At 34.0% G+C, this 18927-nt stretch overlaps 1 protein-coding gene across 1 annotated transcript in view; it reads right to left on the reverse strand.

Annotated features, from left to right (window-relative positions):
• Positions 1–18927, reverse strand: part of RYR3 (ryanodine receptor 3) — a 184628-nt gene that overhangs the window by 116362 nt on the left and 49339 nt on the right. The window contains exons 27-38 of the mRNA XM_061998183.1: positions 18350–18524; positions 16943–17151; positions 15524–15708; positions 14812–14848; positions 14314–14474; positions 13621–13786; positions 10091–10177; positions 9488–9714; positions 7652–8453; positions 7016–7216; positions 6448–6550; positions 1494–1631 (exon numbers count right to left, since the gene is read on the reverse strand). Of these exons, the coding sequence (XP_061854167.1) occupies positions 1494–1631; positions 6448–6550; positions 7016–7216; positions 7652–8453; positions 9488–9714; positions 10091–10177; positions 13621–13786; positions 14314–14474; positions 14812–14848; positions 15524–15708; positions 16943–17151; positions 18350–18524 (2491 nt within the window). The remainder of the gene's footprint in view (positions 1–1493; positions 1632–6447; positions 6551–7015; positions 7217–7651; positions 8454–9487; positions 9715–10090; positions 10178–13620; positions 13787–14313; positions 14475–14811; positions 14849–15523; positions 15709–16942; positions 17152–18349; positions 18525–18927) is intronic.

Here is an 18927-nt window from a genome sequence, read left to right on the forward strand (position 1 = left end):
ACAAAAACTATGAATTACAGTGCTAAGTTTATCCATCATTCCTCTGTGTGTAGAATAACTTTAATCCAACGATATTTGTGTTTCTTACAAGAAGTAACTTTAACTCAAGGGTAAAAGCTTTCATTTAGCATCTGTCCAGCTTTGCACAGCTTTCTTTAATGCAATATAGAAAATGCAAAAATCTGCTAGCAGCTGATAGATCATGTGAACCAAGTCCAAACAACCTTCACTTTGCCTTGCAACATGTAGTGTCAAGTCTTTTTAAGAAGAAAGTTCATAAACCTATCTGCTCAGCATCAACCAAGAAAGAGCTTAGATTGTCTGAAAGACAAGAAGGCTCAGGGGCAATCTCATCAATGTGTACAAATAAATACCTGAAGAGAGATATAGTATATAGCATTCTGCTGAAGAAAGGACCATTAAAAATCTGTTACATAAAATCTGTTTTCATGCATATTTAAGCAACATGAAAGCTCACTGTAAAGGATGAGATTAATAAACTATAGGGAAAAGTTTTCAGGCAAAAATGATATCTAGACAGCAATTTTCTCTGCCCTCTGATTTTAGAGACACCGGTTAAAGATCTGTAGAAGCAAAGAGCAGAATAAAAAATAGCAGTACTAAATACTCAAAAGCCTGTTTAATGAAGTATTTATCATACACAGAATCACAGAATACTAAGAGCTGGAAGGGACCTCAAAAGTTCATCTAGTCCAACCCCGCTGTCAAAGCAGGAGAATATAGAGTAGGTCACACAGGGACTAGTTCAGGTGAGTTTTGAATGTCCCCAGAGAAGGAGCCTCAACAGCCTACCTGGGCAGCCTGTTCCAGTGCTAAACAGAATTCTATACAGAATTTGTACTTGTAAAAATAAAGATGTTATTTCTGTTTAATTATTCAAATAGATTGAATATTTCTTTAAATGCAGAAATTATATTGTATGGAGATACATGTATATGTACATGTATGGGATGCTTGAGGTAAATGAGAGTTATTAGGTTTTAATCACCATCGTCAAGTGAAAGCCATTCCTTTTTATACAGAAACCAAGAACTGTAAACCAATTTTGTCTTCTATATCTCGGTACTGAGGTGCATACCAGTTCTTAGGTGGCAAAAAAAATTGAGTTAATCTGTGAATAAGAAAGTTTTTGCATTTAAAAATAAAAAGAAGGTAAAGGGATATATCTCCAGTTTGGAATGTTTCAATCTAGATTATTGTGCTCTAATTAACTTTTTACATTTCCTTGTAAAGAATATGTGAATTTTCAATCCCAGAGTTAATTATATGGATCCAAAATCTTCCACACTTTTTAATAATGCAGCTAAGATATTCAGTTTGTAGGATAATTGTACTATGAGGCAGAAGGAACTTCAAGAAGTAGTCTCCTCCTTCAGTCTGCTATAGAGTTTTATAAGAAAGTACACTCTTGTTGACCACATAAACCTTTAACATTTGCTTTACAGAAGTATTTATGTGGAAAGAAAACTTACTGGGAGTTTTCTCTTCTTCCTCTTTGGGTTCTACTTTTTCTGCTCTTGGTGGACCTTTGATTTTGTACATTAATGAACGGAGCTTGCCAGTCAAGGAGGAATCTTCCTCTTCTTCTTCCTCCTCTTCTAGTGGAATACCTTAGGACACAGTAAAACTGATTAGAAACAAAATGTAACCTTTGAAGATTAATTCCTTCAATTTTTTAAGACTAACAGAACATCTAACAGGAACTTTTTTAATCAGTAAATTTCTTACAGGAAGGAAAAATGTAGTAAGGCCATCAGCTTTAAAAGGTTAGCAACAGTAGCACCCCTCAGATTATGTTTATTTCAGCACACATACTTCTTATACTGAGATTTACAGCATTATTTGTTCAGTATTACAACAAAAAGATGACATTTTTCAAAGATTCTACTATAGCAATTAATTTTGACTCAGAGTCTTATTTGACTAAATATGTGATCCTTTGTTTCTTATTAGAATGTAAGCTAAAGGAACAAATGCAAGGCTGTATCTCACAATATATTGTCAATTGACAATTTTTCAGTTGAGATATTTAGCAGTCATAAAAACCTATATGATGAGATGGGATGTCATCGTACAAGGTAGTTTAATACTGTTCAGTTAACTACATTGCTTCACAACCATTCAAAATTATTTCAAACTTGTCATACCTCTTAGTGGAGATCACATATGACATGTTATGTGCAGATGCACAGAACATCTAAGCAGGTTCCCTTCAGAACAGAGCTAAGTTGCTGAGCTGAAATGTTAAGGTTTTGCTATTTGGCTGACAGTCAAAGTGAAATTGAGAAAAGAAAAATATTTCCAGACAGAATAGTAAAGAGATACAAGTTAGAGCAGGAGGAAAAGAACAAACATCAGAAGCTAAAAGTGGTATTTAAAAAATAATAATAATATAGGCAAAAAAGAACTGAAATGTGGTGTCAGGTTGAAGAAACTTTGACACTGTCAGCTACCATGAGGAAGGAGTTAAAGTTGTGTCTAAGAAGAACAGAGACAGTTGGAGAGACTAAGATAACTAGGTACTGAAAGTGGTGACTATGTATGGAATTTAAGGAAAGTGAAAAATGGGACTGGCTAGACAAAATGAAAAGCTAAGAATGAAGGAAGGCTACAGTCAAGTGTCTGGAAAAGGTAAGAACAGGAAATGCATCCAATAAGGTGAGAAAAGAGAAAGCAAATAAGGATGATAAGGAAACCAAGAGGACATCTAACATCAAAAAAACCCCTAGATCCTGGAAGCAAGAGAGAGACACTGGGAGAAGTCCTGAGAAGCTGAAATGGACAGATGACAAAAAGCACTGGTATGATGGGTTAAGACCAATATACTGGAAAAAATGAGGTCTCCTATCTTGTTCATTATTCATTCTGCATCCTCCAGAGTTGCAACCCATTTAGAAGCTGACCATTTCACATTGCTACTGGCTGATCACTTAATTCAAGTGGCAGAGGTCTGTGCACTGCAATGGATGGTTCCATCCCAGTGTCAATTTTATATTATATAATAAAATCCATTATAAATTTATTGGCTTTCTTTATAAATGAAAAATTGCACACAAAATTATGACAGAGAACTATTATTTTGCTTGCAAAATTAACCATTCACAGATAGGATATGGTAGGATTAAGACTGACTCAGTAACTTTAATTCAGACTATTTGCATAAATACACTTTGAAGCAGCCTTTAATTATTTGATTGCATACATATTTTTCCACTTAGACCAAAGCACACTTAGTATAAAAAACCTGATTAAATATTCCAAGCATAATTCCTATTCATTTTATCTGCCGCTGTGGTTGCTTGGTACTGATTTTCAGGACTAAGTCAGGACACAGATAATGAGGAGTACTTATCCGCAGCGACCACTTATGGTAAATCTGTACAAAGTAATGAATATGGTTTTGCTTAGAATCCTGAGGATCATTAAACTATTTTAATAACGAGACTATGCTTTCTTTGTCTCCAGTTCTCTCTCTCATTCAACTAATTTCTGATGTAGTAAACATTAATAATTGTACACCCGTAAGAAGAAAAAAACCTACAATCAGTAGGGTTCCACCTCATGAAAAGATAAAAGATTGATCTGGAGCTAAAGTAACTCAATATCAGCAACAAGACTTCAAGGTAAAATAAGCAGAGTTAAGATATTTCCAAGAAAGCTGGCTTTCCATAATCTTCATCCTGGAGTCTCAGAGAACTCTCTCATGCCAAATAGGCTTGATCTTTTAAAACCAGAGGTCAGATCAAGTGTTAAGGGACTGAATAATGCAGGTGATGGTATCTATTTAAAGAAAAATGGGGAGAGAGGTAGCTAAAAGAATTAACTCTTCACTTTAATGCTTCTAACAAAAATGCTGGAATGAAAGAAACAGTATTTGGTAAGCACTTAGAAGCAAGGATGAAAAACAATCAACACAGAATTGTCAAAGTCAAATTACATTAAACCAACTAGATTTCCAAATTTAATGTAGCTACTCTTAAGAATCCTGATGTAGTGCTTTTGTCTGGGCCATATTTTTGGTAGCGAGGGGCTACAAGAGGGGCTTCCTTAAACAAAGAGCTGCCAGAAGCTTCCCCTGTAGCTGATAGGGCTAATGCAAATCAATTCTAAGATGAATCAATTGCTGATCAAGAGCTGCTCAATTAGTGATTGAGGTAACATCTCTGTGAATGTATTTGAGAAGTTGTTGCGCAGTTGTAAAATGGCAGCAGCAGGAAGTGATATTATGAAAACAACATCTCTGCAGGCATCAAGGTCAGTGGAGAAGGAGGGGGAAGAGGGTGCTTAGGCCCTGAAAGAAAGACTTCTCCGTGACCTGTGGTGAAGATCACGGTGAGGCAGCTGTGCACTTGCAGTCTATGGGGGCCACTGGGGAGCAGAGATCCACTCACAGCCCATGGAGGATCCTACACTGGAGTGGATGGATGCCTGAAGGAGGCTGTGACTCTGTGAGAAGCTCACCCTGGAGCAAGTTCCTGGTAGGACCTGGGAGCCCGTGGAGAGAGAAGCCCATGCTAGAGCAGGTTTGCTGTCAGGATTTGTGATCCTGTGAGGGACTCACATTGGAGCAGTCAGTTCCTTAAGAACTTTTCTCCTGGTAGGTGACCCACGTTGGGGCAGGGTGTGACAAACTGCCCCTGCGGGAGGCCCCATACCTGAACAGTTCATGAAAAACTGTAGTCCATTGGAAGGACTCATGCTGGAGAAGTTTGTGAGTGACTGTCTCCTGTGGGAAGGACCCCACACTGTAGCAGGGGGAAGTGTGATGAGGCTTCCCCCTGAGAAGAAGCAGCAGCAAAGTCCATCTATAATGAACTGATTTCAACCCTCATCCCCTGTACCACTGGGGTTAAAAGGAAGGAGGGTCCTGGGAAGAAGGATAGGTGGAGGGAGGTGTTTTAAGATTTGGTTTTATTTCTTATTTTTCCTGTTCTGTTCTGATTGCTCATTAATAAATCAAACCATTTCTCCTCAAGCTGAGTTTGTTTTGCCCATGATACTAATTGCTGTCCTTATCTCGACTCATGAGTCCATTGTTATATTTCTCTCTCTCCCCTGTCAAGTTTAGGAAGGGGAGTGATATAATGACCTGGTGCATACCTGGCACCCAGGGAGGGCTAAACCAACACACTTGACTTTAAGGATTTCTAATACTGTCTTATACAGTATACTGATGAAACACGACCTAGATACCCACTGACCTACTCATCTTTGGCTGAGGATAAGGCTGAAGTAATTAGAAAATCAGTAATTGCCTCATCACAAAATAACAGCTTGATGATTGCTGGAAATTATAATAGGGTACCCAGAAATAGCAGCACAAGATTATAAAAGAAGTCTTCACAATATAAGCACAGAATAGTATGGGAGGCACTATGGCTACAAACAGAAATCACAATCTGTTAATTATAGGTCACTAAAAGAATGCATTTTGTGAACTGAGTTAAACTGGTTTTACAGTTAACCAGTGAAGAAAGACCTAGCAGACTGTATTAGTTAGCATTTAAAAGCGACAGAAGGTGGAAGAAGAAACTATTAAGATTTCCATGCTCTTCCCAGGGAAGAACTAAGATGCTGTCAATTCACTACAACGACCCTGTTCCCTTCTTCTGAAACAAGATGGGTGTTGTCAACCACAAGACCAAGAAGTGCACTGGAAGAGTGACTACCAATATATCTACCGAGTAGGTATATGTGAAAAAGCTTGTGTAAAACAGTTTTAACTGCATAATTATTAAGAATAAGTAGTAAGAACTGGGTATCTCAGACTATAAATGTTAGTATCATTGTAAATGGATTAATAATTCTATGATTGTTTTGGTTGGGCTAAGATCTCAATGGACTAACACAAGATTTTGGCATAATATTTATAAAATGTGATTTCTTAACTCACACGGATTGCACAGGGTTTATGATATAACTCACCCTTAAGGACACTCTAAGGAAATTAAAATTCAATGACTGGGGCAGTTTGAGCTGTAATCTGCAGAGTAATAGTATTTTATAATGATTGACCATCACAGATATGCATACACCATAAAACTACACTAAAGCAACAGCAGAACATTGAATGTTCTTTCAGTACCTTTTACCTGCTTATACACGTATACATGCCTTTATAAAACTTCGAAGGTAATCCAATCTTCTTGTTTGAATTGATTTTTATGTTTTCCAATTAAGTGTAAAATTGATACATAAACAGCATAATATCAGATAATACTGAGTAAATATATAACTATGAAACTCAAAACCATACACAGGTTTCTCATATTTTTTGTAATATATGCTCCAATCTGTCAGGAAAGTCATCACATAGATAGCAATACATCTAACAAAACCCCCACATACTAGTATGTTTTTTAACTGGTCTTTTTTCACATGAAATGTCAAGAGAAAAAAAAAAAGTAATAAAACCTTGCCACTCACCACAGTGAATTAGAAGATCATCATGAAATTCATATAAATCATCACGAATCTCCTCTGGACAGGGACAGTCCTCTCCCAGTTGAAAGTTCAGCAACATGTTAATCTTTAAGGGAATTAAAACATAGTTAAACACTGAGCCTAAAATATATTCTGTAATATATAACCTCTTTAATTTTAATTTTATAATCAAATTAACTTATGTGTTTCTAACACGGCTTAAAGGAAAACTAAAGCAATGGCATATTGAAAGCTTTAATTAGAATTAACATCAAAATACAGTTACACCTATTTATAAAGCTATTCCCTGGACATAGAAAAGGCTATTTCTGACAAATAGATAGTCAGCACAACACTAACTTCATGCTAACCTTTAGCAACTCAAATTATCAAACTATTTTCATCTTGCAGATCTGGATGAAACAGCTCCTCAGCATTGGGCAGTAATGTTAAATTTTTCCATATGAAAATTCTAAGTTGTGGCAAAATTCTAAGTCATTACTTTTGAGAAATCCTACAATTACAATGAATGTTTTTTAATCTTTAGATTCAATCATTTGTTTAATATTACCTGTTCCTGAGGAGGAGACCGAAATTCTTTAGTTTTCTTGGCAGTTAAAGCAGCAGACATGTTCAAGGCTTGCATGAGTTCATTGTACCTATATTTCTGATTATATTGCAATTTTGATACATAATGGTCTGCAAATGACACAATTGCTTCCACTCTATGTTGTAGCTCACAGTCACAGAAATAATTGAGTAAATAACACATCTAGGACACAAAAACCAGAGTTAAAAGAAAATTAAAAAGACTAATTGGGGCAGAATTGAAGTGGATGCTACACACTGCAACAGATAGTGAAAATGAGAGACTTTTTTCCCGTATTTTTCTTTTAACACTGTGAAGGTGAAAAATCTATAATTTTATCATCTGATCAATAATAATATATATTGTATTCACACTCTTTCACTCCATGCATGCAAAATAGGTAGAAATCATAGACTAAGAATAGAATAGTTTAGGTTGGAAGTGTAGACACCTGTGGAAAGAATTACATTGTCAAATTTGATTATTAATGTGAGGTCATAAGGCAAAGTGGATTAAAAATCTTCAGGACTTCAAATCTTACAAACTAGAGGACAGACAAAATGCAGTACCTTTCTCTCATTAACAGTAGAACCTATGTAAGACTTTTATATTAGTTACCTGAAGCTTAACAGATTCTGGTAATCTTGTCTGCAATAAGCCTTTTGCAGGAGCTTGTGTTTCTTCTATTGCTTTCTCCCCAGCTTCTACAGCTTTTTCTTCAACTTGTGTAACTTCTTCCTTCTCTGTCCTCTTTTCTATTTCTTCCTTGTGATCTCCAAACACATTGGGGTCAATGAGGAGTAACACCTGCTTCACATCATCATCATCAAAAACCCCCATTATGAGCAATGTTGCTATCAGTTTAAGAACAGGAACAAACTGGAATGCAACCTGTCCTCCAACAGGGTCTCGTATGTGAGTACCACTACACTGTACCGCCTCCGTTAGCATACTTATGGCTTTGGATTTAAGTGTATCAAGGGGTATCTCTGGGCTGGATGTCTGCCATTCTTCACTGGTCACAATAAAACATGGAGTAGAAAAATTAAAGCCTGGTTTCAGACAAGTGCTAAGCCCTACTCCAGGTAAACCATGCTTCTTTGTTTCATTGGGATATAATTTAATAGTTCGAGTTTCATCTGTAACTGGAATGATAAATTCATTGCTCATCATCAGCTTGGCTTGCTTGGCATGATCCAAATGAATACTAATGAGCAAGTCGTAAAATCCAGAACGCAGAAGTCCAGGTAAGTATCGATTATCTATTGTATAAAATAGCTGAGATACATCCACATGGCTACAAAGTGCATAAGCAACTCTAGTGTTACCTAGAGCACTAACTGAGCTATAGAGTTTTAAAGTGTGGTAGTGAAACTTCATCAAATCTTCTTGTTCACATAGTTCCAAAATATCAACGCATCTATTGTGAAATAAACAGAACACCAGTTAATTTCATGGTTAATAATTCTGTAAAATAAAAGTTCTATAATCTCTACACATTTTGGTCTGTACCATTTTAAACCATTAAAGTTCATGCTGACTAATCTTAACATCTGAATCATTAAATCACACAAAATGTTGATAAGAATTTGATGAGATTATTTACAACTAGTAATCTATAGAAAAAAAAGAAAGATGAAAGACAGAGAAGCTTCCCTGGAAGCTAAGGTAAATTAGAGCTTGCTTTTAAAAGATGTATTTGGTGTGATGAAACTGTAGTAATACTGTCACTGAACAATGTCTTTATAGTTTATTGAGGATTACTGTTTAGATGGGTTTTTTTTTTCACAAAACACAGTATTTTTAACTTTTTTCTTGAATTCATTTTTATTAATGCTAAACAGAATAGGTTATGGAATGATTAAAAAATGGTTGAAAAATAACTGATAAAAGTACAGCAGTTAAATTATCTTCCTGGTACACTTTTGCTTATAGTTTATCACTGGTTATGATATTTGAGATTCAGATATATCTTTACGATCCTCATTCTGGAGATAAAATCTCACGAAAATCTAAGTCAGGATCTTGTCGATAAGAACATAAAGAGTTAATGTAAATTCAGACCAGATGAAACAGGTATAGATGGTATGTTTTTATTAAAGAAAAAAACCCAAACCAGTGAAATTGTATTTGCATGTTCTTTATATTTGTTATTTTTCAAGATGAGAAAATTTATTTAAAGACCTAGACATTTAAGACATTATTTCAATAGTCATGTTGTATCTTATGTATGCAAATGTCATTACCTAGCATTAAAATTATTCAGCCTCCTGTATCTACTTAAATTTAATGAATCTGATACTGTAGCAGATAAGATCATAAATTCTAAACAATCCTAGTATTCCAAACAATCCTAGTATTCTCCAGTGCAGATTTAACCAATACTCAGATATCTGCATTCACATCAGCTTTCTGATGTTCACATCAAATCACTGTAAGTCCTTCCATATGTACCTGTTTTCTTCTGGAATATGAAGTGCCATCATCTGCAGAGGTTCCAAACATTGCACAACCCATCCATGACGTTCACTGACGCGTTCAGTTTCTACTTTTAGAAAGCTGTTTGGCATTCTGCTCCATAAAACAGGTGTAATTGTTTGCACATCAAGGCGAGGGGGACACTGAGGAACAGGATTTCTTTCTTCACTTTTAAATATTGCTGCTGATAAAGGCATGGTATTCTGAAACAAATCAGTGTATTGAAATTATTTTTGTAACATCTAATTATACATAACCCTATAATACCAAAAAGAAGTATAATTTATTGGTGGCAAAGAACTTAGAGACATATATGTCATTGCAGTAACAAAATCCATTAAAAAAACCCCCAGCATTAAGGGTGTTCCTCCCAAATAACTTTACTTTAGTTTGACAAGCATAGCTTTGATTTGTTGAACCTTTAACTTCATATAATAATTGCACACACAAAAGTAAATGTAGAAGCCAAATAAAAAGACACAACATGCAGTCAATCTTCCTAAACAAATAGAACTGTGCAGGAATTTCTATGAAAATAAACAGAATTTTAAAAGCATCTTTGTAGAAACTATTCTGTACCTTTAATTTACCAAGTTCAAACTGAATCAAGTTAGTGCTCGTAGGCTGCACAAAAGCTGCTGGAAAAAGCTTTGTGTTTGGTTCAACCTAGAAAAGAAATGAGGTTAATTGTTTTTAATTAAAAAGCCCTATAATATATCAAAATAATATAAATATTATAAATACTATATAGCTTACAATTCATCATCAGATAACTGCAGACACTTTATTAAAGTGTTGATTAGTATCTCCCTGTAGTTTACCTTTAGTATAGTAAGATATTTACTTAGTTACTTTTATAGGTACACCTACCTTTCAGGAAGGTGTATCTGCTGCCTTACGTGCTCTCAATACCTATTATAAGAACTTTGGTAACATTACATAGTGATTGTTCTCAAATGTAGCCAAATATAACACCTCATTCTAGAGTAGCTCCTTAAAAATTCATTCACTTCAGAGCTACATACATATTCTTGCTCTAGGAAAAGCATCCCCAACTCGGACAAAGGGTAGAATACAGTTTTTTAAGCCACCACACATCTTTTTGAGATCTTTTGCATTTTATGTTAAAAACAAACAAGCAAATTCAAAACCAAACATCTAAGAGAGAGAGAACCCGAGGGGTTCTATCTTTAGAAGAGGGTAAGAGCATAAAATTTCATCAGGATAGTGCAAATCTCCAAATATGATCACTGAGTTTCTGATCCTTATGCCAGAAATTGAAGAATGTAATTTTTTAAAGACTTCTAAGATCTATTTCTAGGCTTAGCATTTGTCTCTAGTTTTATAAAATCACAGTGAATCCACTGAATCTCAGTTCTGGTTGGGTTTGGAATTTTTTTGACAACTATATTGTCCTCACTTCCTCCTTACAGAGGTACTCAAAGTACATGGCAGTGTAGCCATATCAGATCATTCGGAATAATTCTGTGCAAGATTACCCACCCCTACTGTCTTGAAAAAAAGAATTTAAACTATACTTCTAGAATAGTGTATTATTAAGACTTCAGTGCACCATGGTGGTGTACAAAACATACACTCTATACAATCAATTCAAGGTTTCAGGAGTTCAATTAAATATTTTAATCATATCAATGTGTATTCTGTGTGCTATGCATATGCATTATATGTCCTAAGTACAACTGCAATACTCATGCTGTGAAAGAGTACAACTCCTAACTTAAGGAAAACAAACTAAAAAACTGCAAAACAATAAACTGTCACAAAAAAGTAATTAAAAATCCATATTCTTTTAGATGAAAAAACAGCTACAAAACATAATGTGATTTTAAAAATATTTCAAATATCTACAAGATAAAAATACAAAATGAAAAGAGATACTGAAAAATATATATGCAAAACAGAGGGGTTTTTTTTAACAATGACTATTGGAACAGACAAAATAATGTAGGGGCAAGTATGTACATTCTAAGTTTTCTGCAAGAAAAAACCCCATAAGCCTGAGTACAGAAACAATATGTATCCAAAATTGAAAGATACTATTAATAAAATTAGTCTTTTATTTCAATAAAGCTTGAAAATAATTCTCAGCGTCTGACAGTATTTCCTAGTAATAATAAATGAATTCTAATATTGTTTGTAGGTCAGAAAACCAGAGTAACTCAGAAGAAACCATAACATCTTGTAAATCGATTTTTAAGAACATGTTTCTGCTATGAATACCTTAACATTGGGCTGACAATTAATGATAAAATCTCCAATTTATATGCATACACTTTCATTTACTTTTCTGTTACAGATAGTTGAATTGGTTTTGCTTTTTTTTTTCTGAATATTACCATGCATTCAATAGCTAGATCAACAACTACAGCAAAATTAATGTATTATCCTCAATATGTTGACCTGTAGGCCCCTTAGAATGACAAATACAAATATTGCCTCTCCACTCAAGCTGAGAAAACAGAGTACAGTTTTCTTAGCTTGAGTAGTGCAAAGAGAAAGTGCAAATGGTTACAAATTTAGAACAGTTATCCTGCAGCCTCTAGACCTGACAAATATCAGTCATTTGCTGCAATTTGGGCAACAGACTAGATTAACTAAAGTACTTTGAAGATTCTATTTTTTGGTAAAAATATTCAAGGAATGAACCTTACCTAGGACTATTTTCACTGCTTCCAAAAATAGAAGATTTAAATTACTGGAAATAAGTAATATTTCACCTTTAGACTCAACACTTCTGTTGGAATATACCATTATAATTTTAGAGGAAGTGCTGGAAGTTCTCGTTTTTCAATAGACAAGGTTCTAAGAGGTCTATTGAAAAACATTTTCAAAAGCAACTCCAAGTATTTTTCCATGGAAAAGAGACAAAATAGAAGAGAAATAATTATATTTTCTAAGATCATTTTAAATCTACTATAAATAACACAGTTACATTAACTGAAATTCCTCATAAGAGTAAAACCAGAAAGTGTTTTTTACACTAAAAGAAGTCACAGGCATCTTCTACTTCTATATTTTCCTAGATTTCATTGCATTCTGGGAAAAAAACCCAACAAATGAAACCAAACAAACCTCCAAAATTCCATGGTTATGTTCAGAAGCTGTCACATTGATTTCTATCTAGTTAAACCACCACCAAAGAGTGTGGCTTAAGTACTTTCATCTTCTGTTTTCTTCTTGCAGGATATTGGCAGTGAAGTCTCATACCACTCTTACAAAATGCATCAAAATCACAGCTGCTAGATCATATCCTACCACTACTATAAGCTGTGTACAACCTTGTCACGTTCAATAGAGTCAGTATACAAGGTTCCATTAGATTTAGTTGAATAACATTTACGTTTTATCTGTATTACAGATTTGTTGATTAGAAGAAAGCAATGCATTGTTCCTAACAGTGGATAGTCCTTTCCATAGTGGATATTCTACTACTGACAACTGATCTTGTATTTAGAGCAAATCTAATAAATTCAGAGTTGACAACCTCTGCCAGCTACTGATCCAGTCACATAACAACTATGCAATTTGAGGAAATTAATAGCATTTAGGACCCACTCCCATTTATTTTGGCTTTGCACATTACTGCATTTTTGAATTTTGGGTTTTGAAACTTATCAAAAGACAAGATCTCCAGATTATAGATATGTGCAGAGGAAGCAAATGCTGGTAACTAAATTTATTTTCTCAATCCAAAAATTACTATATCTAAAGTCTAATTTTGACCTTATGGTAATTAAAATCATTATTTTCCCTGTATTGTATAAAAGATTTAGTTGACAAAAAATATTTTACAGAATAGTTAACATTATAAATCAACATTCTGAGTACTAAGAACAGAGAAGTAAAACAATATTTTTTCTGAACATATCTACTGATAATACTTCCTTAACATTTGAAACAACTGTAATTTGGAAAAATATGGCCTTACAAAAGAGAGAGAAAAAGAGAGATAAACCAGAGTAATGTAGAGAAATGTGTTATTGTCACAGAAATAGTGTTGTGTTAGATTTCTGAGCAAGAAAAACCAATTTTACAATAACATCGAAATGACCAGCTTACTAGATAGCTTCCTGAAACTCTGGTAATACCTGATAACAAGTGCCAAGCTCTTTTCCATTGGCTGTGAATGACAACATTCCAGTAGCCAGGTCAACAAAGCATCCAATTTCTAAATCAACATTACTTCGACTTGATCTCTGAGAATTAGCAATTACATCTCCTCCCCAAACCATGTAACAATTGCTGCGCTTCACACTGAAAGAACACCAAGAACAAAGAAAAGAAATCACAGATCAGACTTAACTTGACTAAGTATTCAGTCAAGATGTACTTTTCAATGGACTAATAGTTACAGGTGCTTATGCTGCTATTAGTTTTGTTTTCTCATTGACGACTCCTCTTTTTAAAAAATGATCTAAGCATTGGGGTAAGAGATCAGATTAAATGCACATCTTTTTTTCCTTCTTTTACAATTATGATTTATATGCTTCTGTGTGTTTAGGTAAGATATATTAAAACAAATAACAGGTTCATCTACAGTGACCAAATATGGATATTAAGAAACAGAAGCATCACAAAATATTCAAATAGAATATTAATGATAAACATACTTACAAGTAAAACACATTAACATATAAATGAGCACAGATCACTTCTACTCAATAATAAATTATCTTTTTAGTTAAAAATTATGTTTAAAATATCATCAAGCTTGTGAATAGTTCACTTTTGAACAACAGTATTAAAATGCAATCTTTAATAAGGGTTAAATAAATCCATACCTTTCATGAACCCTGCCTCTCTCATCACCTAAAGTTACTGTCACTGTACAGTTTTTATTTAGGTCAAAATTCTCACTGTAAAAATGATAGTCTGGTGTTACCCAGCCAACCCAGACACAGGATGGATCCTGGCCAGCAAATATCCGTAGGGAATAAAAATACTGAAAAGAGGAAAAGAATACATTAGCAATAGAAAACTGTTATCATGGAATACTCAGAGATTGAAAAAATCTCCTTATATATAAAACTTTAATAAAAGTACTTCGCATTCACTTAGTAAGTAATTTAAAATGCTCATAAATTAAAAAACCCCATCAAACTAGTGGTTTATGGCTCAAGTCATACAACTCTGGGCATTATTTTGTACCCATAGTATTATAGCATAGCAAATGACTAAAAAGGCTTCTTTCAAAAGATCAGTTTCTAATGAACATGCTGACATCATTAAATCTTCTTCAAAAAGTAAAAAGAACTAAACATCTCAATTTATCTACTTACTGTAGTAGAAGGAGCAGCAATTTCTTGGCTATGCTTCCTAGAGATGAAGGAAAATCAATAAATTAGTTTAAAACCAAAAAGTTATGTAGTAAAAAAAGCACTGGTTATTAAACTAAGCACATTTATAAGCTAACTTATGTTTGCTGAGTATACCTGACTAAGTTAAGTGTGCAAAGACTGTACAGGATACAAACAGACACACAAAATAACTGATTGCAGTTAAGAAATTTAGAGTAATTACGTAAAGATGAAGGCAATGCTGCAAGGTGCTGAAATTAGCAGTATCTGGTATCCTTAAAGTTCTGTTCCACAATCATCTTTGCAGGGATTAGTCACTTTTCCAATAACAATGAACTAGTGGGGATGAGCATTAATCCAGTGGGCAAAGGATTCTGAGCTGGTTTTCCAGACTAGCTGAAGTGCTTTTCAAATCCCAATGATTTTGAAAGGATGACAGCTGCTTAGCAATGAATAAATACAAACCTCGTAACGCACATCTTCAGAAATGCCTCTCTTACCTGAATATAGCACTCTATAGCAAAGTTGTGTCATCAATTTGTTTAAATCAAAGAAAAAAAACCCACCTCGGTAACATGCACCCTGTTGCGTGCTCAGTGCAAAAGCAAGCATGAAATCGAGTGAAAAATAATTAAGAATAATAGATTACATTTACATTAAGGGAACAACAACGTATAACTAAAACAAGTCTCACCGCTTTAGAAAAACATCAGATGGGGCATTTTCCACACCCATACCGAAGTTGAATGATGAGCGGAACTCAATGGGCATACTCAAACGACAATATATCATGTCTGAATTGCTGTTCTGTGTGCCAAATGTTTTGTGAGTAACTTTTAACCGAGGTGGACTCTCAATGGTTCCATCAATTCTCCATATCTAAAAATAGTAGAAATAAATTTAAAATAATACTACTCCAAGAAAAATGTTGTAAACTTTCATTAAGCAACTTGAAGAGGAGTTAACTTAAATTTTTCAAAATTAATTTAAAAAATATGCAGCTTTCTTCTCTGACAGGGAATCCAGCCTAAAGAGCAAGGGAAGAGACAGCTTCAGTATATCCTGATGACAGTAAATATTTTCAAGTTGTTCCATACAATTTAAAAAAAAAAAATCAGATGTTATTAAACCAATTCACATTGAAAAATTGCTTCACAAGAATCCATAGTTTTCTACCATAATGAGAAGAAATATCAATTAGAATTTTTCAGAAGATCACTATGAAGTCTGAGTCTGATATTATTTTCCCTTGTGTTGAAAACTGAATATCATTTAAGTACCAGTGATATGAACATGACAAAAGCTTTTAAAACCAGAATACAGTTGAAATTATCCTTATAAACTGCTGAGATAATTTAGTTGGAATTTAGTGAAGTTTGTTTTTTATAAGAAGTAAATGTTCAAATATTCAAATGTGACAAGTATTGAGGAATAAGTGGCTAAACATGGAAATTAAAATAAATGGCCTAGGGATTATAGTAAAAAATTGGCCAGAAAACAAAATCTATTATTATGGAATATATTAATATGGAATATTTAATACAAAACATAGCACATATTATTCTGTGCTACAGTAGATGAATTAGGAAGTTGTGGAATTCCTATCACTAGTGTATTATAAGAATGAAAGAGATGTCACTCAGTGACAACCATGGGAACACTCAAATGTCCCTCAGATTAACAAAGTGGACTAAATCAACCTCTGTTTAGCTCACATTTCCATTGCTTTAAGTGATACTGAATTCAGATTAACAATTTTTGAGATATTTAAGAAAAAGATATAGTAGATAATGTTTAGCAAAGTGAAAGCAAATGTAAGATAGAATATAAAAACATGGTTCTAAGAAATAACAACTGACATGTTTCAAGTAGCTAACCACAACAACACAAATTACAAAGATATATAATAGAACAGAAAGATATATCCATATGAATGGTAATACTACCATAAATTAAGGTGGAGATAGACAGGATCATCCAGAATTTTTAAGAATGACTTAATAGATTTATATGACAAATAATCTGATGACAGTAAGTATTAGTAAAGGTTTAATGTCTCAGCTTGCTACACAAACAGTTGATTAACAGGTGTCTCCCTAACATGTAATGTTACCTCAATGTGAGGATGATTTTTTGGCACATTGACAAATGTTGGTAAGCGTTTACTAAACCACATAGCAACATCTCGGTTCATGTTGACAGCAAAAGGTTCAAAACCTTCTTGAAGGCCACACATCGTATAATACTTGAATGTACTGGCATCCATTCCAAGGTTCATACGACCAATCTGAGATAGACCAAGTGCACAAATTGGAACAAAACCTAAGAAAAGAAAATAAAATCAACAAAAAAATCCCAACAGTAATTTATTTGGAGAACACAAATATTTTATTTTGGATTTACCTAATGTGAACTAAACTTTATCTCTTTTAAGTAATGCATAGTAAGTGATAACAGTAGCAAGTATTTAGAGCCACCTTAAACACTAATATCTAAATCCAATACAATTGCTACCAAAAACCCTGAGGACTTAGGTGATAAATAGACATGACACACACAATCCGATTTACTTAAACATTAGTCCAGTTTAACAATTGTTACTAGCAAGTAGTAATCGATTTGTGAAAAAAAACTAAAAAAAAAGGCATTTCAAGAGGTAGTTGTTTTGACAATCAGATTTGAAAAAACATGATTTGCTCAATTCAGTTATTCATTGATTAGAAGTTTTTTGGACTAATAAATGTGCCGTTAATCAAGCAGTTTGACACTGGAAGATAACCTTGGCTAGATAAAAGTTATTAACAAATGTTCAGTATGCTCTCTGAGGGGAATGAAATTTCAAATCTCAGTAGTTCTGTTTAAAATTCAGCTTGTCATCAGTAGCTATAAATTTCTTGCCAATCTTCAGCCCTCCTCATTTATGATGGACAAATACTCACTTCTTCAATGCCAGCATTTTGTTATGGCCAGATTCTTTCGGTCTCTATATAGTGTAGCAGCCAACAGATAGGAATGAAAGACTGTTAAATTATTTCTCCACCTCTCAAGAAACAGAACTTAGATCAACTCTGGGGAAAAGCCAACAGTTCAACTTCTAAGGGAGAAACTTTCTTGCCTTCAACACTTCAGAAAAGCTCTCTTAAGGCAGAATATAATATGTGTATCTTGCAGTGAGATAATAAGAGGCTACATCTTCAGCTTCTGGTAACTTTTCAAGTACCTTGAAAAATACCACTTCAGTCATATGAGTAAATCTAGCAAGGGTCAAAGAAAATTTACCCATTCTGATTGCTGAAATCCCATTAATATCTACTTGTGGTTGAAGGAAAAAAGAAAATAAATTTTTGTCATATAAGGGCTCTTAAAATTTGTAATTAATTAATGTGTATCACAGTTGGAAGGCTCACATCAGTGAAACACAGTTTTTTCAGCTCACTAAACCATTACAGGAGATTAGTTTTTCTAAGTTTTACTTTTTTTTTGTCTTCTAGTAACCATGTAACTATAAAAAGAAAATTACCACTTTCTATTCCAAAGTCAGCAAAAGCAAGTTCTGAACCTTTACTGGTTATAAGCAACTCTCCATTCAGAGTAAAGATAATTGATTTGTCATCCAAGTTTATCATACAACCAACCACATCTCCCGGTTGCCAGCTTCGTCCAAAGAATCCACTGCCTTGATGCCAACGTTGGCCCTAAACAAAAACCAAGTAAACATTGTGCTAAAATAAATAAAGTAAAACAAACAAATATTATACCTTCCAGGATTTCTAAGCAATCTGCAAATAGTATTTATCATGGCTTTCAGATCATTAATTATGATCTTAGTTATCTTACACAGAGAAACTAAGGCACTCTAACTTCACTAATATGCAAACAGCAGTTCAGAACCAGGAAGAAAGAATATGGAGAAAGCAGAAAAGACAGAAAAGTGAAAACAGAACTGTGGTTCTCTCTTCCAGTCACTGAAGAAACTTTAATTTTTGTAAAACACCACTTATTAAGAAAAAAAAAAAAAAAGAAGAGGAATCGAATGATGTATTTTATTTATGCCTATGGCAGACTTCTTTACTCAGCTGTGTATATCCTAGAAAGACA

Source organism: Colius striatus, chromosome 6, assembly GCF_028858725.1.
Source record: "Colius striatus isolate bColStr4 chromosome 6, bColStr4.1.hap1, whole genome shotgun sequence".
Taxonomy (NCBI): domain Eukaryota; kingdom Metazoa; phylum Chordata; class Aves; order Coliiformes; family Coliidae; genus Colius; species Colius striatus.